The sequence below is a fragment of the Felis catus genome, chromosome B3 (assembly GCF_018350175.1).
Source record: "Felis catus isolate Fca126 chromosome B3, F.catus_Fca126_mat1.0, whole genome shotgun sequence".
NCBI lineage: Eukaryota > Metazoa > Chordata > Mammalia > Carnivora > Felidae > Felis > Felis catus.
Genome location: NC_058373.1, coordinates 115,340,543 through 115,367,029, shown reverse-complemented (window position 1 = coordinate 115,367,029; position 26,487 = coordinate 115,340,543). Strand labels below are relative to the sequence as shown.

The 26,487-nt window shown below is 46.1% G+C and overlaps 1 protein-coding gene across 3 annotated transcripts in view; it reads right to left on the bottom strand.

Annotated features, from left to right (window-relative positions):
- Positions 1-26,074, bottom strand: part of SMOC1 (SPARC related modular calcium binding 1) — a 161,460-nt gene extending 135,386 nt beyond the window's left edge. For 2 of the 3 annotated variants that reach the window (XM_006932946.5, XM_006932947.5), the window contains exon 1: positions 25,697-26,074. In XM_006932946.5, the coding sequence (XP_006933008.1) occupies positions 25,697-25,795 (99 nt within the window). In that variant the 5' untranslated portion in view covers positions 25,796-26,074. The remainder of the gene's footprint in view (positions 1-25,696) is intronic. The other variant, XM_006932948.5, reaches the window with a different exon arrangement.
- Positions 26,075-26,487: the final 413 nt, after the last annotated feature.

The following is a 26,487-nucleotide window of genomic DNA, read 5'->3' as shown; positions in this document are numbered from 1 at the left end:
ATTCAACAAGTCAGAAACACTCCTTCCTTGTCCTGCCCCAGGTCTGCTTCTTTTCCTGTATGCCCCACGTGGTTTGTGGCACCACCTAATTTCTGGAATCTAAGTAAGAAAACAAATGGGCACCCTCGATTTCTCCCTGTCTTTCACCCACATCCAACTGGCCACCAATTCCTAGCACCGCTGCCTCTTTAGTCCTTCATCTCTCCCACAGTCATGAGAACAACCTTAACTCGGATCCTCATTATCCCTAGATGGACTTTTGTAATTAGTTCATAACTGGTCCCGCACCTCTAGCCTTGCACCCCTACAACTCTTCACTGCCTGGACTTTTATGTCACTCCCCTGCTTAGGATCCCCCAACGATGCCCTACGATCCACAGTACAAAGTCCAACTCCTTAGCAGATAGAGGCATCGTCCCTCAAGATTGGCTGCCACCTCTCTGTCCAGCCTCCCTCCTTCCCAATAGCCCCACCTCACAGCATACTGAACTACCTGCAATCTCTAGAACATACCACTCTCTCATACCTCCATACCCTTGCCTGGAAATTCCTCTCCAGTCCCTGCCTTGGAAACTCCCACTCAGTGTTAAATACCCAGATCAAGTGGGACTTCTTTGATGCTGCTCCCAGAAGAATTTTAGCTGTTCTTTCCTACATGTTGCCATAGCACCCCTTCTCACCATTATCATATTTTTATTACATAGCTTATCACATGATGCTATAGTTTGTTTATATCATCACCATCCTTTTTTAATGTTTATTTATTTTTTGAGAGAGAGAGCACGAGCAGTGGAGGTGCAGAGAGAGAGGCGGACAGAGGATCTGAAGCAGGCTCTGTGCTGACAGCAGTGAGCCAATGTGGGGTTTGAACTCCTGAACCATGAGATCATGACTCATGAGTCGGACGCTCAACTGACTGAGCCACCCAGGCACCCCTATATCATCACCATTCTGATCATCGAGATTATATGCATCATATTTGAAAGGCAACAAACAGATACACTATCAGAAAAATTCTCTTTATTAGAGACAACCCATTACAACCTTGATTCCAAACCAGACAATGCATGATTCCTTCCAGTGTTAACTATGAACTAAAGGGAGAAGGAAAAAAATATGTTCTGTGACACTCTGCCTTCAACAAGAGAGACAGTGTTGAAGGCCACTGCTAAATGTGGGCTGTCCACACTGCCTGCTAGGCACTCCCCATGCCTTCCCTCCCAGAATGGGCACCACAAGCCCATGAAGTAGGATTATTACCTACCACTGTACCTGTAAGGAAGCCAAACTCAGATGATGAAGTGATTGCACAGGGCCCTCGGCCAGCAGGTATAAGACCCAGCCTTTGAACCTACATATGTCCAACTCTAGGGACTATACTATTTCACTGCCTCTAGGTTGTTCCTTAGTCTCAAATCACTGATACTTCATATCGCCTAAGCATTTTAAGGACAGACCAGAACCCCAGAAGTCATGTGTGAGAGTCTATAAAAAGGAACTACAACTTCAAGAAGTCATCTTGGAGACAACTTCCCCAATGAGGTGGAGGAATGTCAAGTGTCAAGTCACATAAGTGACCAGTAAAGACAAGTTGTCGAACAGTCTCCCCGCCCTTGCATGTGCTGGAGAAAGCCACCTCTTTGGGCACAGTGGTACTATCATTCAGATAAGTTATACAACCATGAGCAAGAAATGGCTTCCACCGAGTGAGCTCACATGTGCACATCCAACAAGTGAAGACACAGGTGGAGGCTGCTGTTCTCACTGCCCCCGTGGCACAGGTAGGAAGAAGTTCTGCAAAGGTATACTTCCGCTAAGGCTCGGTATATTACATAAGTGTATCGGTCAGAACTGTTGCAAAGCGGTCTCTGTTGCAAATGACAGAAAATCAAATCAAACTGACTTAAGCCAAAAGAGGAGTGTATCAGCTACGCGTCAGTGCATAACAAGCCGCTCCAAACTTTAGTGGCTTAAAATACCAACTTGTGATGCTGTGGACAGACTGAGAGTTTCCTCTGCTGGCTTCTCCCGGGCTCATTCGTGCAGCTACATTCAGCAGGAAGGTCAATTAGGCTGGAAGGTCCAAAATGGTCTCAAGGTCATGTTAGGCAATTGGCACTCATGATGGGTGCTTCAGCTCTCCTATCCATGGCCCCTTGTCCTCTAGTAGACTGACTTTCTTACATGGTGGCCTTGGGACAGAGGTCCAAAGGGGTGAAGGCATAAGCTTCAAGTCTCCTTGGGGCCCAGTGTCCAGAAATCAGTGTTGCTCCCACCAATTTCCATGAGGCAAAGCAAGTCACAGGCCAGCCCAAGTTCAAGAGATGGGGAAACAGACTCCACCCCTTGATGAAAGGAGTCACAAAGAAACTGTGGCCATATTGAATCTATCACAGGAAGTTACTGGCACATGTAATGGCAGATACGAAGGAGCGTCAGTATAGCTACAGTCAGATGCTCACAATATATTATCAGAAACCAGTCTGTTTCCTCGCTCACCTTTGTGAGCTTTTCATTCCTAGTGACCAAGGGACCGCCAACCACCACAGCCCTACCTCCTCACAGTGTCCCAACCCCAGACATTCTCCTCCCTAGGAGTTGCACTTCAGAGTCCCAAACCTGAATTCATTGGCCCAGCTTGGGTCACCGGAGCATCCCTGACCTGAGAGAAAGCACACACTGATTGACTAAGCCCAGGTCACACACCCACCCTGCGACTAGGAAGTGGGATCAGTCCACCTAAGTTATGGGGACTGAGAGTGAGGGAGGGGCTTTTCCCCAAAGGAAAGTAGAGGTTTTATTACCGGAAAAGAGAGAATAGATATGAGGCAGACCAAAACAACAGATGTTTACTATAATAGGCTTCTCAGGATGGTGACGGGGCAAAGAACCACTACAGAATGCATTGAATTTCTCACTCCCAACGCATCACACAACTTTGCCAGCTGACAAGCTCCAGCTTCCCGACGGGGTGGTACATGACCACTGAACAGTTTGTTGTGCATTTGAAAAACAAAGAATTAGGACAAAGCCTTTTGCAATGAGCACTTGCACAATTCTTCCGTCTGGCCACAGCTATCCTTTCTCTGACATTTGTCACGTTGGTCCTGAAGACACCCCTCCCTGATAGGAATCACAATGCTTTGGCTTCTAACTTAGTGGTTTTTCTAGATCAGATGCAAACAATTTCCTTCCTGCCTCCTACAGCCCTATCAAAGGCCAACTCATCAATGAATAAATGGCTGAGAGAATGAATCACAACGTCCCTGCCTAGAGCTGTGCTCACATCCAAAGCCCCCAGCTACAGGAGAGGCAAAGATGGTTAATGGAGCAGTCCAACTAGCAATCCAACTCTTTGGGAGCTCTTGGACTCCAACGTACTAATTTGCATTGTAGCGCTCATTTTCCTCTCACCGGACGTCTCCTGAGTGTGGGACAAGGGGCCGGGGAAAGAAATTTCATTTTAAATTTCATCTCATGCTATAGCAGGTTCACATGGCCCTAAAGACTTGGTCTTCCATGGAATTGGACGGCCCCCTTTTAGAACTGCAGCTACCCAGTTACAATGCTCAACTTCTTGTCAGTACACAGATGGCTCTAACCCCAAAACGAGATGCTTTTCTACCCTCAAATATGAGCAAAACATCTGGGAAAGAAAAGGCCAGAGGCTACAAGAGGCTCCCTTCCTTCCAAGGGAGCTTGTCTTGATATATGTAAGTAGCCATTAGTGAAAGCAAGTGGAATTCGAATCCACTTACGTTCTTTAAAGTCACAGTTCGCATAGGCCCTGGGTCCGGGCCTTGCCTGAGAGATTTTATTCCCTTCTATAATTTTAGCCTAAAAAAGTCCCAAACTAGAGTATGCATGAGAATCACCTGCAGTGCTTTTTAGAAATGCACATTCCTGGACCCCGCAACATCTCAGGTGAGCTACGGACTATTCTTTAGGAAATAGACTCTTTGAGAAATATTCTCTTTGAGGATGTAACAAGATTCTTAACCGCTGGGTCTCGGCTCCTCAGAGAAGAGGCCAACATTTTGTTGCTGACACCCAGTTACAGGCTGACGTGGCTGAAGGTTCCATGAACTGGACCAGGCCATTGTGGTATGTGGTCATTAGACCAGGAAGCATGGTGAACACAGGGACAGACAAGCACTCTTCACTGGGATGTGTAACTCATGTTAGCACTGGGGAGCACCCGGTTATTGGTTTTTCACAATTAACATGAAGAAAGAGCCTTTGGGTGTTGGGGAGAGGCAAGAACAATGTACCAGGGTCTCAATGATTATTAAAGAAAAATCTCCCATGCTTCCAGCAGGGAGCACAGCCATTATGAAATAGCTAGAGCGTTCAGTTCTTTTTGACAAGGCCTACCATCAAAAGAAACCATTTAATCAGAGCCTAACTTATTGGGGTTTTATCAGAGCCTAATCAACCTGAGTTGGGAAAATAAATACCCAACTCCAGCACATCCTACCCCTAGCCATCCTACCCCATCTAATGGGAGGAAAACACTGAGACACACATATGAAGTTCACAGTCCAGAAGTCCAGGCTCACTAAAAGATCTAATCATAGGACAACACAATGTTTCCCAACTCCCTACACCTGACCACAACATCACTGAAGGTTTGTTTATCACAGTTCTTTTTATGCAATACATCATGTCTGGTTTCAATAAAAAAAATTACAAGGCTTGCTAAAAAGCAAAAAACATAATTTGTAGAGAGAGCTACCATCAGAACCAAATTCAGATAATGAAAGAGATGTCTGAATTAGGATATCAGTAATTGTAAAGCACTATGATTAATATTCTAAGGGCTCTAAGGGAAAAAGTAGACAACACGCAAGAACAGACGGGTAATGTGAGCAGAGAGGTGGAAACTCTAAAGAAGAATCTACAAGAAATACTAGAGGTCAGGGGCGCCTGGGTGGCGCAGTCGGTTAAGCATGCGACTTCAGCCAGGTCACGATCTCGCGGTCCGTGAGTTCGAGCCCCGCGTCAGGCTCTGGGCTGATGGCTCAGAGCCTGGAGCCTGTTTCCGATTCTGTGTCTCCCTCTCTCTGCCCCTCCCCTGTTCATGCTCTGTCTCTCTCTGTCCCAAAAATAAATAAACGTTGAAAAAAAATTAAAAAAAAAAAGAAATACTAGAGGTCAAAAACACGGTAACAGAAATGAAGAATGCCGTTTTTAGTTATTATTGAAGTATAATTGACATACAATGTGATATTGGTTTAGACATACATCAAAACATGCCTTTGGTGGGCTCATTAGTAGACAAGACACAGGTGAGGAAACAATCTCTAAACGTGAGGATGTATCAATAGAAACTTCCAAAACTGCGAGGGAGCCTGGTTGGCTCAGTTGAGCGTCTGACTTCAGCATAGGTCATGATCTTGCGGTAATGAGTTCAAAGCCCTGCATCGCGCTCCGTGCTGACAGCTCAGAGACTGGAGCCTGCTTCAGATTCTGTGTCTCCCACTCTATCTGCCCCTCCCCCGTTCGTTCTCTCTCTCTCTCTCTCTCTCTCTCTCTCTCTCTCTCTCTCTCCTCTCTCTCTCTCTGTCAGAAAATAAACTTTAAGAAAGAAAGAAAGAAAGAAAGAAAGAAAGAAAGAAAGAAAGAAAGAAAGAAAGAAAAAGAGAGAGAGAGAGAAACCTCCAGAACAGAAAAGCAAAGAGAAAAAGGACAGGGGAAAAAGAAACAGAATATCCAATGACTATAGGACAAGTACAAAAGGTGTAACATACATGTAGCAGGATTACAGGAAGGAGAGAAAAGACAGAAAGGATCAGAAGAAATATTTGAAGCAATAATAACTGAGAATTTTCCCCAAATTAATGTCAGATATCAAACCACAGAAAGTTCAGAGAATAGCAAACAGGATAAATGCAAAAAAAAACTACACTGTGGCATGTCATATTCAAACTGCAGAAAATCAAAAATAAAGAAAAATTCTCAAAAGAAGCCGGGGGGGGGGGACCCTTAACTATAAAATGGCAAAAATAAGAATTGCATCGGGGTTCTCCTTGGAAACCACACAAGCAAGAAGATAGCATAGTGAAATATTTAAAGTGTTGTTAAGAGGGAAAAATCCATCAGCCTAGAATTCTGTATCCTGAAAAATTATCCTTCAAAAGTAAAGAAGTAAAGGGCGCCTGGGTGGCGCAGTTGGTTAGGTGTCCGACTTCAGCCAGGTCACGATCTCACGGTCCGTGAGTTCGAGCCCCGCGTCGGGCTCTGGGCTGATAGCTCAGAGCCTGGAGCCTGTTTCCGATTCTGTGTCTCCCTCTCTCTCTGCCCCTCCCCCGTTCATGCTCTGTCTCTCTCTGTCCCAAAAATAAATAAACGTTGAAAAAAAAAAATTAAAAAAAAAAAAAAAAAAAAAGTAAAGAAGTAAAGACTCCCAGACAAAAAAAAAAACTAAGGGAATTTGTTGCCAGCAGACAAGCCTCATAATGTTAAAAGAAATGTTAAAAGAAGTTCTCCAGGGAAAAGAACGAGGATATAGGTCAGAAACTCAGACCTACATAAAGAAAGAAAGAGCATTAAAGAAGGAAAAATTTTTTTTCAGGGTGCCTGGGTGGCTCAGTCAGTTGAACATCTGACTCTTGATTTCAGCCCACGTCATGATCCCAGGCTGGTGAGATTGAGCCCCCACATCGGGCTCCACACTGAGCGTGGAGTCTGCTTAAGATTCTCTCTCTTTCTGCTTCTGCCCCTCTACCCCACTCACACACACTCTCTCTCTAAAAAAAAAAAATAATTAATTAATTAATTAAAAACTAAAAAAGGAAAACTTTTTTTTCTTACTCTTAATTGATCTAACATGTAACTTTGTTCAAAACAATAACAACAATGTATTCGATGATTATACCTTATGTATAAGTGAGATGAATTACATCAATGACACAAAAGCCAGGATTGAAGAATTGGGGATATTTTGTTATTTTAAGGTACTAACCCTGCCCATGAAGCAGTAGAATGAAACTTAAAAGTGGATTTTGGGATTGGGAAAACGGGACAGGTACATGCAAAAGAATAAAACTGGACCACTATTTTACAGCACACCTACAAAGAAACTCAAAATGAATTAAAGACCCAAATGTACGACCTGAAACCATAAAACTCCTTGAAGAAAATGTAGGCAGCAATTTCTTTGACATTGGCGCTAGAAAAAATTTTTCTAAAGATGTCTCCTCAGGCAAGGGAAACAAAAATAAAAATAAACTATTGGAACTACATCAAAATAAAAAGATTTTCACAGCAAAGGAAACCATCAACAAAATGGAAAGGCAGCCTACGAAATGGAAGATATCTGAAAATGATATATCCGATAAGGGGTTAGTATCCAAAATATGTAAAGAACTTAAACAACTGAACACCAAGAAAATAAACAATCTGATTAAAAATGGGCAGAGGGCCTGAATAGACATTATGCCAAAGAAGACATACAAATGGCCAACCAAAGCGTGAAAAGATGCTCAACATCACTTATCACAGGGAAATGCAAATCAAAACCACGATGAGATATCACCTTACACCTGTCAGAATGACTAGAATCAAAAAGACAAGAAATAACAAGTGTTGGCGAGGATGTGGAGAAAAAGAAACCCTGCGTACTGTTGGTGGGAATGTAAGATGATGCAGTCCCTGTGAAAACAGTATGGAGTTTCCTCAAAACAATTAAAAATAGAATTACCATACGATCCAGTAATTTCACTAATGGTTATTTACCCAAAGAAAATGAAAACACTAATTCAAAATTATGCACCCCTGTGTTTACTGCAGCATTATTTATAATAGCCAACATATGGAAGCAACCCAAGTGTCCATCAATAGATGATTGGATAGGGGCGCCTGGGTGGCTCAGTCGGTTGAGCATCCGACTTCGGCTCAGGTCATGATCTCACGGTCTGTGGGTTCGAGCCCTGCATCGGGCTCTGTGCTGACAGCGCAGAGCCTGGAGCCTGCTTCCGATCCTGTGTCTCCCTCTCTTTCTGCCCCTCCCCCGCTCTCACTTTGTCTCACTCTGTCTCTCAAAAATAAATAAATGTAAAAATAAATAAATAAATAAATAAATAAATAAATAAATAAATAAAATAGATGATTGGATAAAGATGATGTGGTGTGTATATATATAATATATATATGGAATATTATTCAGCCATAAAAAAGAGTGAAATCTTGCCATCTGCAACAACTTGGATGGACCTTGAGAGTATTATGCTAAGTGAAATAAGTCAGACAGAGAAAGACAAATACCATATGATTTCACTCATGTGTGGAATTTAAGAAACAAAACAAATGAACAAAGAAGAAAAGAGTCAAACAAACAACAAAAGGACTCTTAAACACAGGAAAAGAACTGGTGGTTGCCAGAAGGGGGAGGCAGGCGGGGGAGGGTGAAATAGATAAAGTGGATTAAGAGGTACGAACTTCCAGGGTTGCCTGGGTGGCTCCCTCGGTTGAGTGTCCGACTTCAGCTCAGGTCATGATCTCACAGTCCGTGAGTTCGAGCCCCACGTCAGGCTCTGTGCTGACAGCTTGGAGCTCAGAGCCTGGAGCCTGCTGCGGATTCTGTGTTTCCTTCTCTCTCTGCCCCTGCCCTGCTCATGCTCTGTCTCTCTCTGTCTCAAAAATAAATAAAAACATTAAAAAGAATTGAAGAGGTACAAACTTCCAGTTACAAAATAAATAAGTCATGGCGATGAAAAGTACAACATAGGGAATGCAGTCAAGAAATAATATTGTAATAAGGTTGTTTGGTGACAGATGGGACTATACTTACTACGGGGAGCACTGAGTAATGTATAGGATTGTTGATTCATGTTGTACACCTGAAACTAATATAATAGTGCAGTTTAATTATACTGGAATTTTAAAAATAAATAAGCAAACATGTTTTGTAAAAAAAAAAAAAAAAAGAAAGAGTGAACTTGAATTCGTTGCCAATGTATATTGCAAACTCTAAGGCAACTACTAAAAAAAGTTAAAAAAAAAAGAAGTATAATTGATAGGCTAAAAAATGAGTGAAAAAAGAATCACAGAAAATACTCAATTACAAGCACGAAGGTAGAAAAAGAGTGGAAGACAAAAATAGGAACCAAACGGGGCGCCTGGGTGGCTCAGTGGGTTAAGCGGCCGACTTCGGCTCAGGTCACGATCTCGCGGTCCATGAGTTCGAGCCCCTTGTCGGGCTCTGTGCTGACAGCTCAGAGCCTGGAGCCTGTTTCAGATTCTGTGTCTCCCTCTCTCTGACCCTCCCCTGTTCATGCTCTTTCTCTGTCTCAAAAATAAATAAATGTTAAAAAAAATTTTAAAAAATAGGAACCAAAAATAGGAAGAAGGAATAGAAAACTAAACAAATATAGTAGATACTGACCCAACTATACCAGTAATCACTTTAAATGTCAATGGTCCAAGTATATCAATTTAAGCTATTTAGAAGGGAGGATCATCTGGGTGGCTTAGTCTGTTGAGCACGTGACTCTTGATTTCAGCTCAGGTCGTGATCCCACACTGAGTGTGGAGCCCACTTGAGATTCTTTCTCTCTCCCCCGATGCCCCTCTCCTCCACCCATGCACGCGCTCGCTCTCTCTCTTTCTCTAAAATAATATAAAAAAAAATAATTACATAAATTAAACTATTTAGAAGGGAGAAAAAGTGTATGCCGACGGCCTAAGCCACCTTATCTGGAACTATCCCTCCAGGAAGCCATGCTGACAGCCAGGAGTTTTCCCTTCTGAAATGCTGTTCTAAAAGCAGCCTGGGGGATCGGGTTTGGGCCCACCCACAGGCCCTGCTGGGATTGGCTTTCCAACTCAGGCCAAGGGAAAAGGCTGGCCCAGGAATAGAGGAAGAGGAGCTCCAGAGAAATCTGGCACCGCTCCTCTGGCTCCTGGGGGCAGTGTCTCGGGGACCCAATCTGGGAACATCTTGGGCAGTCACCAGCCTGACCCCTGAGCCCAGAAGGTACAAGGAGGGCACAGAGGCATGGCCCTCCAGTTGTCTCCTAACAGCAAGACTGCCTCCCACGGTCTTAGAGAAAATAGGAAAGGTGATCAGGCTCACTCAAAACAACCTCCCATCCAGGGAAAGAGAAAATGAAGGAAGATTTTAGGAAGCAGAGTGTGTCTAGTTGCCGGCAGGAGAAGAAACGGTCACAGAGCAAATGGAGAAAGATCACACCAAAGAGCATCTCTCCCCCATTTGAGAGAGTCCTCCTGACCTGTGTCTGATTGGGAAAGGAGAGGAATTTGATTTCTCAATCTCTCTCTCTCTCTCTCTCTCTCTCACACACACACACACACACACACACACACACACGACTAGTTTCATTTTAAACAAAAGATAATAGAACCACAGAGTTGAAATCTTCCACAAATTGATGGGCTTTATGGCTTTCATTCCAAGGAGGAAAGCTAAGGGAAACAAAACAATTTGGGGTCCTTCTATGAATCTCTCACACTTTCCCATTACAGCCATTATTTTTACAAATACTTAACATCGCCTGAGCATCCTGCCATTATTTCATTTAAGCTCCACAATGACCCAATGAGGCAGATAAAATCTTCAGCTTACAGCTGAGGGAGCTGAAGGTCGGAGCTTACTCTGCCCAAGCGTACACGGCAAGAAAGCACTGGGCCTTGGACTTCATCCAGGTCTCTTTGGCCCCAAAGCACTGTGCTATGCTGCCTTCTCGATGGGCAAGAAAGCTCCCAACAACTCACGGGATGGTCACGGCTCAGACTTCTCTCGCCACCTAGCAACGATACGGGCGATGCATTTCATTCTCAAGGTAGATGTACCTCGAGGGAAAGAAAAGTTAGAAGCTGGGAATCAGCAGTACACGGAGCCCGGGCTGTGGGCCCCATCTTTCAGTAGGCCTCTATCTTGATGGAGAGAATTTACAACAACATACCAACACAAGTGAGGACGTGATCCTCAAAGCCAAAGAGAAGTCAAGTCAGGTAATGAAGCATCCGGTCTTCCATTCACCCCATACCTTCAGGTCGCCTGGGCCAGTGCAGCCCCAGATCTGCCCGAAGGTTTTCTGAAGTCACTGCCCAAGAGGCAAGGAGAACGTGTCCATCGAAGTGTCTAGGCACCGTCAAACCCTCTTCAACAAACACAAAGGATTTCCACTTCAACCCTCAAACTGGATATTGATTTTAAAAAGGCCTCCCAGGAAAATATTGTACCAACCATAAAACATGCTTCCTGTACTCCAGACCATTTGACTCCGTCCATGTCTGCACCGACTGCATTGCTATTAACAAGCATTAAGAGTCTTACACCAAGCTCAACCTTTACTTCTTCACATTATATCACTGGTTACTTGTTCTGTCTGCTCTGCTGCACATTCCTACCTAAACCTTTCAGCATTTGCTGAAACCAGGAATGCATCTCTTTCAGGGGCTGAGAACCCAGAGCCCTCTGAACTGGAAGATAGGGTAACGCCAACAGTCAGATGGCAAGAATGGTGAGGTTGCCACCTGTCCTGAGTTTTGGGCCACATGTTAATCGGTGAGCTGGCCAAAGGCAACTCAGAAATACAATCCTCTACTGGCATTCAAACTATCTCCTCCCCTTGGCTGGACCTTTGCCACTTTCCCAAGTTCTCCAGGGCGTCTTTAAATGCAAAAGTCACAGAGCAAGAAGGCAGGGATCTGGGTTCTGGCTCTGGCTCTGCCACACTGGTTGGCTGTGTGGGCTGAGGACAGGTCTCACCCCACGCATAAAAGCAAGGTGTCCCTGAGACTTCTTCCCACTGTAGGACTCAGCCATCAAGCTTACCTCATTTGGGGGGCCTTCTGGAATCCTCTTCATTTGGCCTATTTATCCTACCCTGGAAGTGTCCAAATTTTTCCTACGTTCCCTTTTTCCTATCAGCTCCTAATCTCAGAACATCTGTGCCCGTAGTCATTTAATCTCCCTATAATAGAGGAAGGAACTGATCCCACTGTAATAGGAGAGCTCCCCGTTTGCTGGGCTGTGACCATCAGTGCCCAGCACACTTCTCACCACACATCCTACCCCACCACTCTGTTGGTTCCAAATGCTACAAATCCCAAAGTGGACACTGTGCTTGCTGCCCTCACACCCCCCTCACTCCCCTACTTGTGCAGTCATGTGGTCAGGGGGACGGAAGAGGAAAAATCTGAACCCCAGCTCCAGAAATGGGTATACTGTCTCCTACCCTTCCACAGTAACCGCCCTAAGGAACCTAGACCTAAGTCACGCACAGCACGGCAATCTCCCGGCAGAAGGGACTGGTGAAAAGAATGGGCATTCGATCCAATTTAGATGGATAAGCTAACAGCAAAAATTTTCTAACATCATCTAGGAATGTAGGTTGTCCCTTTTGTGAAAGGGCTCCTTGAAGTCAATTCTCTCTTCTGTAGTCTAAAAAGTAGGATGTTTAGATAAGAAGTGTAGAATCGTTGCAGCAATTCTGCCACCATGAAAATCCAGGCTTGAAATTAAACAGACAACACAAAAGGCAGAGGGGAGAAACAAAGACAACACAAAAGGCAGAGGGGAATGTCTGACAGCATTAATAAGCTGCTGAATCAAACCAATCCTGAAACCCACCTTGGACCTTCATTGGGTAAGCCAGTTCAAAACGTAGTTATCAGTTCTTTTAAACTCCTAACTGATGTGTACATACCGATGATCATACACAAAGCTGATCTACAATTACACTTTAAAGACACTAGAGAGTAAAACCAGCTCGTGCTCTTACTGCTTCTGCTAGAAACCAGGAAGATTCTCCTTCCTAGACCACCGACCAAGAACTCAGGGCAGAGTGTCCCTCTCAGGGCTCTGCAGTCACACACAGCCTCCCTGTCAGGTCAGTGCTGAAAAGAGAACATTGGCACCTAAGCTGCTTTCTCTGTAGGCAACACCAGACCCAAGAGAGATCGCAATGCCACACAAAACTTAGAAGCCTTTTTCAGCTTAACCTGTTATTTGTCTAAAAACCAGTGATAACTCGGGGCACCTGGGTGGCTAAGTCAGTTAAGCGTCTGACTCTTGGATTTCGGCTCAGGTCATGATCTCAAGTTTGTGAGTTTGATCCCCATGTCAGGCTCTGGGCTGACAGCGCAGAGCCTGCTTGGGATTCTCTTTCTCTCCCTCTCTCTCTGCCCCTCCCCCTCTCACTCTCTCTGTCTCTGTCTCAAAATAAGTAAATAAACATTTTTTAAAAATCAGTGACAACTCGGGGCAACTGGGTGGCTCAGTCAGTTGAGCGTCTGACTTCAGCTCAGGTCATGATCTCACAGTTTGTGAGTTGGGGCCCCATGTTGGGCTCTGTGCTGACAGCTCAGAGCCTAGAGCCTGCTTTGGATTCTGTGTCCCCCTCTCTCTCTGCTCTTCCCCCACTCGTGCTCTGTCTCTCTCTCTCCTTCAAAAATAAACGCTTAAAAATTTTTTTAAAAAATCAGTGACAACTCCTAATAAATTAATGGATCCCCCGAATGATACTAATATCACAGATGTTTATATGCCTCCTGATGGAAGTGCACACCAACTCCTATGAAGTATACTTGCCAAAAAATATATCAAATCTGTATCTGATCAAGTCTCTAGATCTACCTATCACAGGACAAGAAATATAAGGGATAGAGGAACACGTGACACAACACTATGGGAATGCAGTCAATAAAATCTAGTATAGAAAACCCTAGAACAACCTATTGATTCAAAACTAAATTACAAATTAAAAGGAGACAGAGGGAAACTCACAGATTAAAAGAGATTTAAGATACGGATTAACCAATATGTGGACCTTCTTTGGATCTTGATGCAAACAAATACAAAACCATATCTAAGAGATAATCAGGGAGATTTGAATGTTGATTGGATTATATTATACAGGTTTCCCCTGCTATCTCAAAGTAGAGCCTTCCTATGAAACATTTCATAAACAGAAAAGGCAAAAAGTGAAGAAGCAATTACTAGTAATTTATGTGGAAAAGTTCTTCAGCATTCCCAGACCCAAAAAAATAACCTCTCAGGCTTTTCTGATACCTTAGGACACATCGTGCTAACGGATGCACAGAATAAACTGAGATAAAGCAAGATGCTCACAGACAGAGTTCAAAGCTCTGGTGGCTTGATGCCGAGATGCTGAGTGTGGTTCCCGGGGAAGGAGCTGCACCCTGCCTCTAGAAGGGTTGGCTGCAAAACAAACGCTAAACGCTACTTTTGCTTTTTGCCTTCTTTTTGTGAGGACAAAAATCCTCCTGGGATTTCTGTCGGTTAGCAAAAACCGGTACCACTGCAAGTCTTTCAAAAAAGCAAAGTGGCCCAATGCCCACTGTCCAAATATGGGAAATACCTGTATTAAGCAATTAGTATTCTTTGGTTGTGATACGGTATTGTGGGTAGGTTTCTTTTAACATCTTTGTCTTTTACAGATAGATTTGAAAATATTTACAGATGATAAAAATATAATGTCTGGACTTGCAAAATAATCTGAACAGGAGCCTGGGGGGATGGGTGGAAGAAACGAGATTGGCCAGGAGTCGTGCGTTATTGAATCCGTGTGTACATTCCATGGGATTCGTTATACTACTCTCTCCTCTTTGTGTATATTTGAAAGTCTTCATAATAAGGAAAAGTCTTTTTAAATGAATGGAACAAATCCAAAGATGAAGGAGAGTCCAAATTCTTTGCCAAAACCCTGCTGTCTTTTCCAGGATAGTCTGCTTACCCAAAGTAACACTTTTTTTTTTTTTACATAAATTTCCCCAAGTAATTACCTTGGATAAAATACTTTCAGGTGACACATCTTCTTTCCAAATATTATAGGGAATTTCTGAAATACGAGTGCTCTTTCCATAGGGTTACATAAAGAAGTTTAGTTCACAGAAAATACTATATAAAGCCCTATCAAATATTAAATCGATGACCAGTGTGATGGATTTCACACTGCTTGTGCATCTTTAGAAACTTATTCACCTTAATTTCTACAATCTTAGCAGGGGAAGACCTTTCTCATCCTGATCCCAAAGATGATAGAAACCATAAAGATGTAAAATTTAGTAGATTGAAACCACAGTCTTACCACAATGAAAGGCATTTGCCATACATGACAGAAAAACAGATTAATATCCTTAGAATTAAAAAAAAACAAACAAAAAAATCTCTTCCAAGTCAGCCAGTGAGGCAGGGAAAAAAATTACCACTGTTGTTTTTAAAATGAGCAAAAGATCGGGACAGATGATTCCCAAAAGAAAAGAAGTTAATGTAGGCTTGCCAGATACAATGCAAGATACCCAATTAAATTTGAATTTCAGATGAACGACAAACAATTCCAGGGGCACCTGGGTGGCTTAGTCGGTTAAGCATCTGACTCTTGGTTTCGGCTCAGGTCACGATCTCATGGTTTGTGAGTTCAAGTCCCACATCAGGTTCTGTGGTGTTGGCATGGAGCTTGCTTGGAATTCTCTCTCTCTCTCTTTCTCTCTCTCCCTTTCTCTTTCTCCCTCTCTCTCTGCCCCTTGTGCACACATGTGTATGCTCTCTCTCTCTCTTTCAAAATAAATAAACATTTAAAAACAAACAATTCCAAGTAAATAATAAGTTTTTATTTGGGCCATACTTACACTAAAACATTATTTTTTATTTATCTGAATGCAAATTTCTATAATTTATATTATTTTACATTATATTATTCAATTCCATTATTCAAATTTATGCAATTTACAATTTAGGTAATCCTATAGTAGTATTTTTATTTGTCAACTCTGGCAGCCCTAAGCTAATGACCAGTAAATTTGAGAAAATGATCAACCTCATTTCCAATCATCCAGGGACAGCAAGGACAACAGGCAGAACAGCAGAAAGCACCAGCAGGGAGAAGGAACCACACAGGCACCAGGCCCTGGGCTGTGGGGAGGCGTGGGTGGCCTCAGGGCCCCGGGAGGGCAGGAGAGAGGTGGCCAGAAACAGAAGGAGGCAGGGGAGGCTGTATGCTTGGTTCAATGACCCCGAACATGTTCTTCAGGGGAAAGGAAAAGTGTGATCAGCACCCTGGAACAGAGAACCCCTTAGAGAAGCATCACTTTTATTATTTGCTCTTAAAACTTTGTTGTGATGTATCCAAATACATTTTTATCTTTTCTGGAAAACGTTATTATGTATCATGTAATGCATACAAAACAGAATTTAAAAACCCATGTACTTCCCTCCTACTTTAAAAATGGAAAACACTGGGGCACCTGGGTGACTCAGCTGGTTAAACATCCAACTTCGGCTCAGGCCATGAACTCATGGGTTTGTGAGTTTGAGCCCTGCGTTGGGCTCTGGGCTGACAGCTCAGAGCTTGGAGCCTGCTTTGGATTCTGTGTCTCCCTCTCTCTCTGTTCCTCCCCCACTCGCACTCTGGTGCTCTCTCTCTCTCTCAAAATAAAGATTAAAAAAAAAATTAAAAAAATTTAAAAAAAGGAAAACATTACAAATTCAACGGGCGCCTTCCATGTCCCCTCCAATGTGTCACTCACCCTCCTGGCCTCACACCTAAGTAATCACTAACCTGAGCTTCAAAGTTATCATTGCCCTTAATTTTCTCATGTGTTTTTTACATAGGCATGCACTCCTAAACAATGTATCATTTTTGCATGCTTTGTCCTTTATATAAATAGCATAATGTATGTGTTTTTGTACATTTTGCCTTTTTTCACTCAACATTCTGATGATGAAATCGATCCACAATAATGAGTATAGATCAGCCATTTTTGGTACTGTGTAGTATTCTACCCCTTGTATATACCATAATTCTAGTCTCCTGTTGAAGGGCATTTAGCTGGTTTCCAATTTTTTTATTGTTGCCAAACAATGCTGCTATGAACGTCCTTACACATGGGTCTTGGTATATGTTTAAGCACATTTCTCTAGGGCATATATTAGAGTAAAATTAAAAGGTCAGTGCTGCGAAGTGATCGTGCAAATTTATATTCCCACCAGCAGCAATAAGTACATTTTATACCTATGTCCTGCTAAGGTTAATTGGAAACTCGCCTTTAAAGCAGATTGAGTTCAAAGCCTGCTGAAAATGAATAGGAGGCCTGGTCTTAGTAGTTACGAAACCTGAAAATCAGCCCCAAATGAGCACAGACTGACTGTCAGATGTATACTGAATCCAAGGGGATTTTCGGGCTGCATTGAGACAGGTTTGGAACTTTTTTAAAATCACACGTTTTCATCTTTATTATTGTCCTCTAAGATTAAAAAATGCTCATGATAAACAAAACTAGTTAAATAATTCCTAAAACACATCTCATAGAAATGTAACATCTCTATGATGATCACCGTGAGCCACATGACTTACAATCTATGTGATTTTTTCTTTAATTTGTTTTTTTAACATTTATTTATTTTTGAGACAGAGAGAGAGAGACCATGAACGGGGGAGGGGCAGAGAGAGAGGGAGACACAGAATCTGAAGCAGGCTCCAGGCTCTGAGCCATCAGCCCAGAGCCCGACGAGGGGCTTGAACTCATGGACCTCGAGATCGTGACCTGAGCTGAAGTTGGACGCTTAACCGACTGAGCCACCCAGGCGCCCCTTATGTGATTTTTTTATACACAAACCAACTTTTTTTTTTTTTTTTTTTTTTTTTGCACAAACAGGATCAAATATTCTGATTTGCAGTTTACTTTTTCTACTGTTCAATATATCTTTTCGGGGAAAGAAACAATCTACATTTATTGAAAATTCTACTATTCAATGAACATTTACCAAGCACATGTTCTTGGGCAGGATGGAGTCTATAAAGAAAATTAAACAACTCCACCATTAAGAGACTCCCACTCTAAAAGGACAGAAACAAATACACGTGGATCGTTGTAATGGGACCCTGTTTATCAAGCACCTTGTGTAAGCCAGGCACTATATTTGACCCTTAATGAATGTGGTAAGCAGAAAAATGGCCCCCCAAAGATGCCCATGTCCTAGGCTTAATAATGGTATGTTACATGGCAAAGAGCAATCAAGATTGCTAATCAGCTAACCTTAAGATAAGGAGAACATCTGGACCCTGGATTGCACCAGGGACCCAGTGCAATCAATTGTAAGAGTCCTTGGGTGGGGAGGAGGGAAGCAGAAGAGTCACAACCAGAGAAATGGAAGCATGGAAAAGACTTGGTCATCTATTGCCGGATTTGAAGATAGAAGGGGCTATGAGCCAAGGAATGCAGGCACTTTCCAGAAGCTGGAAAAGGCAATAAAATGAATTCTCTTCCCTACAGCCTCCAGAAAGAACTCAGCTCTGCTGCTTTTTTAGCCCATTGAGGCCCACGTCAGACTTCTGAGCTCCAGAAATGAGTGTTACTTGAGCCAACATCTGTGGTATTTGTGACATCCCACTAGCATCCTCCCTGCCCCCCTGGACATAGATGCTATGGCCTCCACAGGACGAATCAGGAAACTGAGGACCCAGGAAGTTAAATTACTAGCTCGGGATCACAGTGGCAGAGCCAGAGTCAAACTTGGGTCTGTCTACCTTCAAAGCCCGCCCTGAGGCTGCCGCACCACCTTCCTGCATGTGGCCGGCTGCAACACAAGGCAGATGGGGACACGCACTGCCCCTGGGGAAAGCAAAGTGCAGGGTGCATACAGAACTCTGCTTGGGGCCAGCCTGGGAGGGCTGTGTGGAGCCCTTTGAGCCTTTCAAATGACAGGCAGAATTTTGACAGACAGAGATGGGAAGGAAAGGAAAGGTTAGGAAATGCGATGGAGCTCGGTGAGGCCGCACTTTGGGACACGTGGTAGTATCCAGCAGGACGCGAGGCTGGGCACGATGGCTAGAGACCCATACGCTTCCTGCGGGATAGCCACTAGCCATCTGTGGCTAGGAACATTAAAATTTAAATTAACTGATACCAAGTTAATTAAAAGTTCAGTTCCTCAGTTGTGCTAACCACATTTAAAACTTCAACAGGGGCGCCTGGGTGGCTCAGTCGGTTAAGCGTCCGACTTCAGCTCAGGTCACGATCTTGCGGTCCGTGGGTTCGTGCCCCGTGTCGGGCTCTGTGCTGACAGCCCAGAGCCTGGAGCCTGCTTCCGATTCTGTGTCTCCCTCTCTCTCTGTCCCTCCCCCATTCATGCTCTGTCTCTCTGTCTCAAAAATAAATAAACGTTAAAAAAAAAATTTAAAACTTCAACAGCCACATGTGTCTAATATTGGACAGTGTGGATACAGAACATTAAGCATCCGACTTCAGCTCAGGTCACAATCTTGTGGTCCGTGGGTTCGCGCCCCGCGTCGGGCTCTGGGCTGATGGCTCAGAGCCTGGAGCCTGCTTCTGATTCTGTGTCTCCCTCTCTCTCTGCCCCTCCCCCACTCATGCTCTGTGTCTCTGTCTCAAGAATAAATAAACGTTAAAAAAAAAAATTTTAAACTTCAACAGCCACATGTGTCTAATATTGGACAGTGTGGATACAGAACATTACCATCCTGGCAAAAAGGTCTACTGGGCAGGGCTGCTGACAGTGGGAAGTCCTTGTGCCCGAGCTGGTCAGTGGCACTGTCCCCTGAGGGAACGATTCATGGGCTGCCACAACACTCTCCACCTCGCCCCTCGACTTACTATCTATCTTATTTTGTGCTCTCTCCCCAGAAGCTCTGCAGACTTCTTCAAGAACAGATACACAATAAACATCCACAAACCTACTTAAAACTCCCAGCACTGTCCTAGAGATGCTTATCTGGTCCTAAAAATAAACTATTCTGGGAAGTAGGTCCAGTTTTTCTCCACTGTCAATACTTGGAAAAAAAAAAAAAAAAGAACATTCAGCCCTTTTCTGAATCAGATCCACGCTGCCCTGTGAAATGGTTTTTAAGCAGGAGGGACAGAGCCGCTCACATGTGTGGTGTATTTGTCAGGTTACAAAGCACCTGACACATTGCCTACCCAACCCCCCCAACCTCATTCAGTACTGTCCTCCCCAATCAGGGGAGGGGCTGTACCGAAGCTCCAGCTTCCCCCCCACCCCCCCCACCCCCGCCCCAGGGGCCTTTCCTGTTCCGCAGAGGCTGCCCCATTCTGGTTCCCAAAAAAAGGAGGCTGAAATCTACGTCTGGGAAGTGCGCAGGGCTCCACACCTAACAAGCTTAGATTTCTGCCAAAGGTAAGATTATTTTGTGATCTAGCAATTGAGTTTAGAATGATGTCAGATGCAAAGGGAAATCCAATTAATTGCCATAATGACCTATGTTGCTTTGGGGTCTTTATGGGGCTGTTGGGAGTGTTCTTGGAGATCCGATTTTCGTATCCCCTCAGCGACTCTGGATGCGTGCAGAGCATGTATGTACAATGCTAACCCTGTTTGGCAGGCCTCGCAAGCAGCTCTGATCGATTTCTCATCCGCAACTCAACCCTTGTCCTCTCCCAAACAGCCCCGCAGTGACAAACGAGGAAGGAGGGAGACTCCACACGGACATTCCCTCCCCTCCAACAACCACCACCTCCCCCCCCCCCCACCCCGCCAGCAATGCCAGGAACTTGGCTGCTTAAACAATAGATCTCTATGTGGTCGGGAGAGAAAGGGTGCCCTGTACCTGCTAAGCAGGGCCATGCCCCCCCTCCCCCAGCCTCTGCCAGGGGGGTGAGGGAGGAGGCCAGAATGCAGACAGGCATCAAACCAGAAACACGCCTCCCCAGCCCCCCACTGGCAAGTAAGGCTTCTGACCCAAGCATCAGCTAGTGAAGTTTTCTCCTCTGCGGGGCTGAGGACTTAAGATGTACAGGGGTGATCCCCCCTGAGCAAGGGAGAGGAAAGACTGCCCACTGCCGACTCAGCCTTACAAATGAGCCCTTTGGCCAGCTGATGGAGATGTTGATGCCAGGGCCTGGGCCTGCTCTGGGTCTAACCGGCCAAAAATTGAAACGAAAGCCAATAATCACTCCCCAGTGTGGTATTTTAGGTAGGGCCATGCACATCTGGAGTGATGGGGGCGGGGGGGGGGGGTGCGGTGGAACAGAAGGAGGCAAGATAGGAGTTCCTAGTCTGGGAACTTTTTGTTTGTCTGTCTGATCACAGGTGCCAAGAATTGAATGAATCATAAAGTTTGGTTCATGACACTCAGCACTGGTCTACACAGGGACCACTTTTCATCTTTCATTTAATCAGCCACTCCTCTTTACTAATGGACAAATACCTTCAAACCCATCCTTCCCTCCCCCTAAAGGTAGCCTACTGACACTAACTTACACTCATTGTGTGGTTTCCCCGGCCATACGGTTTCCAACCCCTTGCTCCCCCTAACTTCACCCGGAGCCCCATGTCCAGCATTGCCTTGCTTTTCTTTTCATAGAGCAGTATTGTAGCTCTAAGTATTCTAAGAGATTTTTTTCCCTTGAATTTTAGCTCTTTTTGAGCTTACGAAACATAACATGTTCCATCTTTTGGTATATTTTACATTCATGTCATATTCCCAAGGTTCGTCCATAGTTTTGTACGTCACTGTTGCTCATTTGTTTTGCCTTAGCGTAATTCTCCACTGTGTGCGGGCATCAGTTCATCTGTCCTCCAACTCACGGGCATCTGGGCTTTTTCCAGGCTTATAGTGTTATGAAGAAGGTTGCAAATGTCCCCTTCTGGACACGAGTTTCTCTTGGGCATATGTACCTAGGAGTGGAATTGCTGGGCCCTAAGAAATGGGAATTTCAACCCTGGGAGATAATGAGATAATATCAAAATGCTTTCCACTTGATAACATTTCCTATCGTTTCTAAGATGATTATTCCCTCTTCCTGTCCTTCTCAATTTGGTTTCTTTAAATTTCCCATGTCAGCTCTATCAAAATGTTTCTGTCGTGTTCTTTGCCTACCACATGAGTAACATCTTGGATAAATCCTCCAGGTGGGAAGGAAAGGTTCCTGTCAGGCACACAAGTAATAAGAAGGGTGTCTACACAGACACAAGGACCCACCCCGGTCCAGACACCGAGACAGACTAGTCAAATGGAAGGGAATGGTCTAGAAGCTGCTTCACATTTGGCAAATGCAAGACAGAAAAGAGAGTGAGGGTGGAGCCAAAGCCTGTCCCCCATCCAAGTTTGTTTGCTCAGTCTCTCCTCCCCCAAACCTCGCATATCCACCACACTTACTAATTTTTAAACAAAGCACAAAAGCCTACAAATGGGGGGAAATCATTTGTGAAGTAACCAATTTCAGGTTTCAATGAGAGCAAGGCAAAAGTTGGTTCACTTGGGTAAACAGGAGTCGGTCGAAGGTAAGAGTGACCAATTCTCACCAAAAGGCGGTCTGCGGTAAAGTGCCTGAAGAGTCACGCAGGAGTCAGGTTTTGAAGGTCAAAACAAGCCAGCGAGGGCAGAGAGAACAAATAATATACGTAAAACAACTAAGAAATCAAATTCCTTGCTCAGGCTTCTTGACCTTCCCATTTTCTTTCCTATTTTCAAACTTCTTAAATCTACTTCCTGCCTCCGGTCATGCTAAGCGCTAAGAAAGTGGAACCCGTAGAATGCTGTTAAACATGCACTATCTGAATGTATTTGTTTTTTCCATCAACACCACCAGAGTCCATCCCCACCAGGCACTTGGCCCTGTGCTGAGCTCTGGGGATGCACCGGCAGAGAAGATGGGCCCAGTTCCCGCCCTCACCCAGCTCCTGGTCTTCCAGGGCAGACAGAGGCTTAGACAAAGACAGGCAGTTGACTTGGCCTGACCATCAGCCAGACTCTCTCGGCCTGGGAGAGCCCCTCCCCCATCCCATCCTGCCCTGAAACATTTTCAGTAAATTGTACAGGATTAAAGAAATGGCTGCCTCCTTGGTAATTAAAAGGATCCTGACCAGCGTCCCAGGTAGCCAAGGGGCTGCTCAGAAGTCAGAGACCAAAAAATCAGGTGCTTCCTACATAATAGCCTCCAATCTGATACTTGATAGCTGTCGGTTTCCAGAGTCAAACAAATGTCAGGAATTTTATGAAGGCAGGAAGCACATAAGGGAACAAGGATTGGGGTCTAGGCCTCGAGGGAGCTCAATTAGTGAGCCAGATAAAGTTAAACCCAAAGGGCATGCTCTCGGTTTCCTAGAAAGCCAGCTGGAAAAGATGCCAATCCTTAAGCCTCTGTCACTCAAAAGATTAACAGAAGAGACCCAGGGGTGCCCAAGGGAATACTGCAACAAGCCAGATGTTTCTGCTCCTCCTGTGATACTGCCACTAGCAACCAGAGCCACACCTCTCAGGCCACCGAGAAGCCACAGAGGGGAGCTGGCGACTTTGGGGCTAGGTTGAAACTCAAAGACGTCACCCTTTAGCGATTCGGACACCAAGAAATGCTATCAGCATGTTCTTACAGACTCCCCTGCTGCCTCTGGGCTCAGTGTTGTCTCACTGAGCCATCTCCTCCTCTAACAGGAAGGGCACCACGAGCAGGAGAGCACTCCCTGAGCACTCCCTGAGCACTCCCTGCAGCTGCTCCGTGGCAGGGAAAGCACGCCACCTGTAAATCCATAAAAAACTGGGATTTGGTTTCCAGAACTACATATGCACCACGAGTGTTTCAAGGCAGCCATTGAGCTTCCCCGAGACTCACTTGCAAAAAGGGCACTAAAAAGACTCACCTTCTTGTTCTTACAAGCGTAAGCCATCATGGAAGGTGCCAGCCCCAGCGTTTCTAAATGACAGCTCTTATTGTTGCCCATAAATGCACCCAAGTAACCACACGATCAAAACAACAGCTTCCCCTTGGTACTTTCTAAACGTGTGTGTGTGTGTGTGTGTGTGTGTGTGTGTGTGTGTGTGTGAGAGAGAGAGAGAGAGAGAGAGAGAGAGAGAGACAGAGACAGAGAGAGAGAGAGAGAGAGAGAGAATGCAGCTGGGATACACATAAGCCTATTTACAGTTCTTGCTTTGTTTCATCATGCCTATCAAATTCTTAAACTAAAGAAGCTGGAGGGAAACCTAACCAATGTCCCTATTTTCCCCTGAAGTCCCTAGCTTTCCCCTAAAAGTTGCTTCCTCCAATTTCAGAAGGCAGTTCTAGAAGGAAAGCCATATGGCTTGAGATGCTAGACATGCCCAGCAGCAAACCAGCCCCCCACCATTTGTCTCCGGGCCTCTCATGTGGGCGGGCATCCAGATTTCAGTCGGGGCGCTCTGCTCTGCGTCTCTGTCTTGACTGTTCCTAATTATTGGAGGGAACGCTGTGGCTCTCCTGACCTCGGAGTTTAAGAGCTGCGAGCCCTAATATCAAACCAAGCAGCTTCATTTAAAAGGCATCCTCATCTGCATCCATAAAAGTCCCTCCCGGAGCCCTTACTTGCCCCAGCTTCGGGAATGCCTGCTGTCGAGGATTTATGACACGCCCTGGATCTAATCTGCCGCACCTTAACTGCTGCTGTTGCACATCTGGTCATAAAAGCAAGGGCCGGCCCAACACGGGGACAAACACTTTTCTTTCCTAAGTGGCTGCAAATCTGATCTCACAGTGATAGCTGGGCTCCCCACCTCAGCAAGCCAGCATCTGGGCAGTCATTAAAGCTTGTCAACCTTTGCAAGGCTTTTTTCCCTCCACACACGACAGCTATAAAGATGATTCTCGTACAGCAAGAGTTACGAATAAAGAACCTGCAATATGAACAGGTGGGAAGGGGGCTAGGCCCGGAGATATCCAGGAAAGCACGCGCTGGTCAAGGAGCCAACCTTGTTTTCACAAAGATCCCGGCTACTCGCACACGGACACTCAGGCCACCCGTGGAGGCAAGCAGCTATCCTGAGAGACCGCCCTGACATACACTGCTTTTTGGCCAGAGATCGCCTGGATTAAGTTTGATCAAATGAGCCGCCGGGTTTAATAGTACATTTTTTAAGGCCACGGAATCCATCATTAGACCAACTGGGGGGAGAGGGGGGCAATAATCGAGGCCAGCAATGAACACAATGCGGTCAGTTCCAGGAGATTCTACAATGCCCTGGGCAGCCTGTCCTGTGCACAGAATTGGCACGTTTCGTATCGTCCAGAGACTCCAATCAGACCAAGGTTCAACAAGTAGTTCACCTCCCAGCCTCGCAGCCAGGGGAAGAGACTCTCGAACACTGCGCGGCTCCTCTCCACAGCCGCCCCCCCCCCCCCGCGCCTCCACCCCTCCTCCCGGGCTGTGCCCAGCAGGAGGGAACATTAAAATTATCTGCTGTGGGTTTTACGAGCAGCGATCGCTTTTTAAAACAACAACAACACAAGGTCCTTGTGTGGCTCTCGGGTAACCTAAAACTCCGCAGGCAGAGCTGCCCCCCCCCCCCCCCCCCCCGCCGCCCGCCAAGAACGCCAGCGCTCTGGGACCCGCACCGGGCGCAGCGTGAGACCACAGGGCAGCCGACTGGAGCGGAGAGCGAGCCTCTTTCGGACGCAGGAGGCACCCGCTCGGAGCAAAATGCCCTGGGAGAAGAGACCGGGAAAGAAAACCCACCAGTGACAGTTCGGGGGGAGGCGGGAGGCAGAGTCGGCGCTGCAAGAAAGGATGGGGGTGGGGGAGAACGGGAGAAATTTTTATTTCAGCAACTTCGCCCAGAAGCCCGCGATGACTAGGTGGTAGGTGCGGGGGAGGGGGGGGGCGGGGGCGATACCTCCTCCCCCCTCCCCCAGCCCCGAGGGTTGTGGGCCGGGGACCTCAGTCTCCCTCCGCAGGTGGGCGCGCGGCCGGGGGCGCACTTACCCTGGGGCCCGTGGTGCGGTGGCCGCGAGCCGGGGACAGCTGCACCAACACGAGCAGCAAGTGGGGCGTGAGCAGACGGGCGCAGCGCGCGGGCAGCATGGTGCCAGCCGGGGCCGGGCAGCCGGCTGCGGGCGGGGGGCGCGGGCTCCGCGGGGCGCACGGCCGCGCCTGCCTTCCTGCCTTCCTTCCCTCGGGGGCCCTCGCGGCGGCGGGCGGCGGGGCGGCGGGGCGGCGGGGCTGGCGGGGCTGCGCTCAGAGCGAGCGGTCATGAACCGCCCGGGAGGGGAGCTGGAGCGCGAGCGTGTGCCCTGCGCGCAGCGCTCGCTCGCTCGGCTCGGCCGGGCCGCGGCGGCAGCAGGTTGGACGCCAGAGCGCGGGCCATGGGAATTCCCGTTATAAACCCCCGGGAGGGGCGGGGCGGAGCCCGGCGGCCCTGATTGACGGGCCGAGGGGCCCGTAGCAGCCGTCCCTTTGGCAGGTGAAAGCCAATGAGAGAGCGGGAAAAGGGGCGGCTTGCGGTCAACCCCACGGAGGAGCGACACCCGCTTGCTGTGCCAGAGTCGGCTCCCGGAGAGGCTGGGAGGGAGAGGAACTTTCTCTCGGCCCTTCTGTCTGAGGCAGCCTCGGAGAGCTCCGGCAGCCCCAACTCCCAGAACGCCCACCCGGCTAAAAATCATGCCTTAAGCACGTGTAGTTTTCATCATAAGCCCACGAGTTGTCACAACAGGCCTGTAAAAGAAGCAGGAAAAATACTCCTAGCCCCCTTTTTCTGATGAGGATACTAGGGCGCA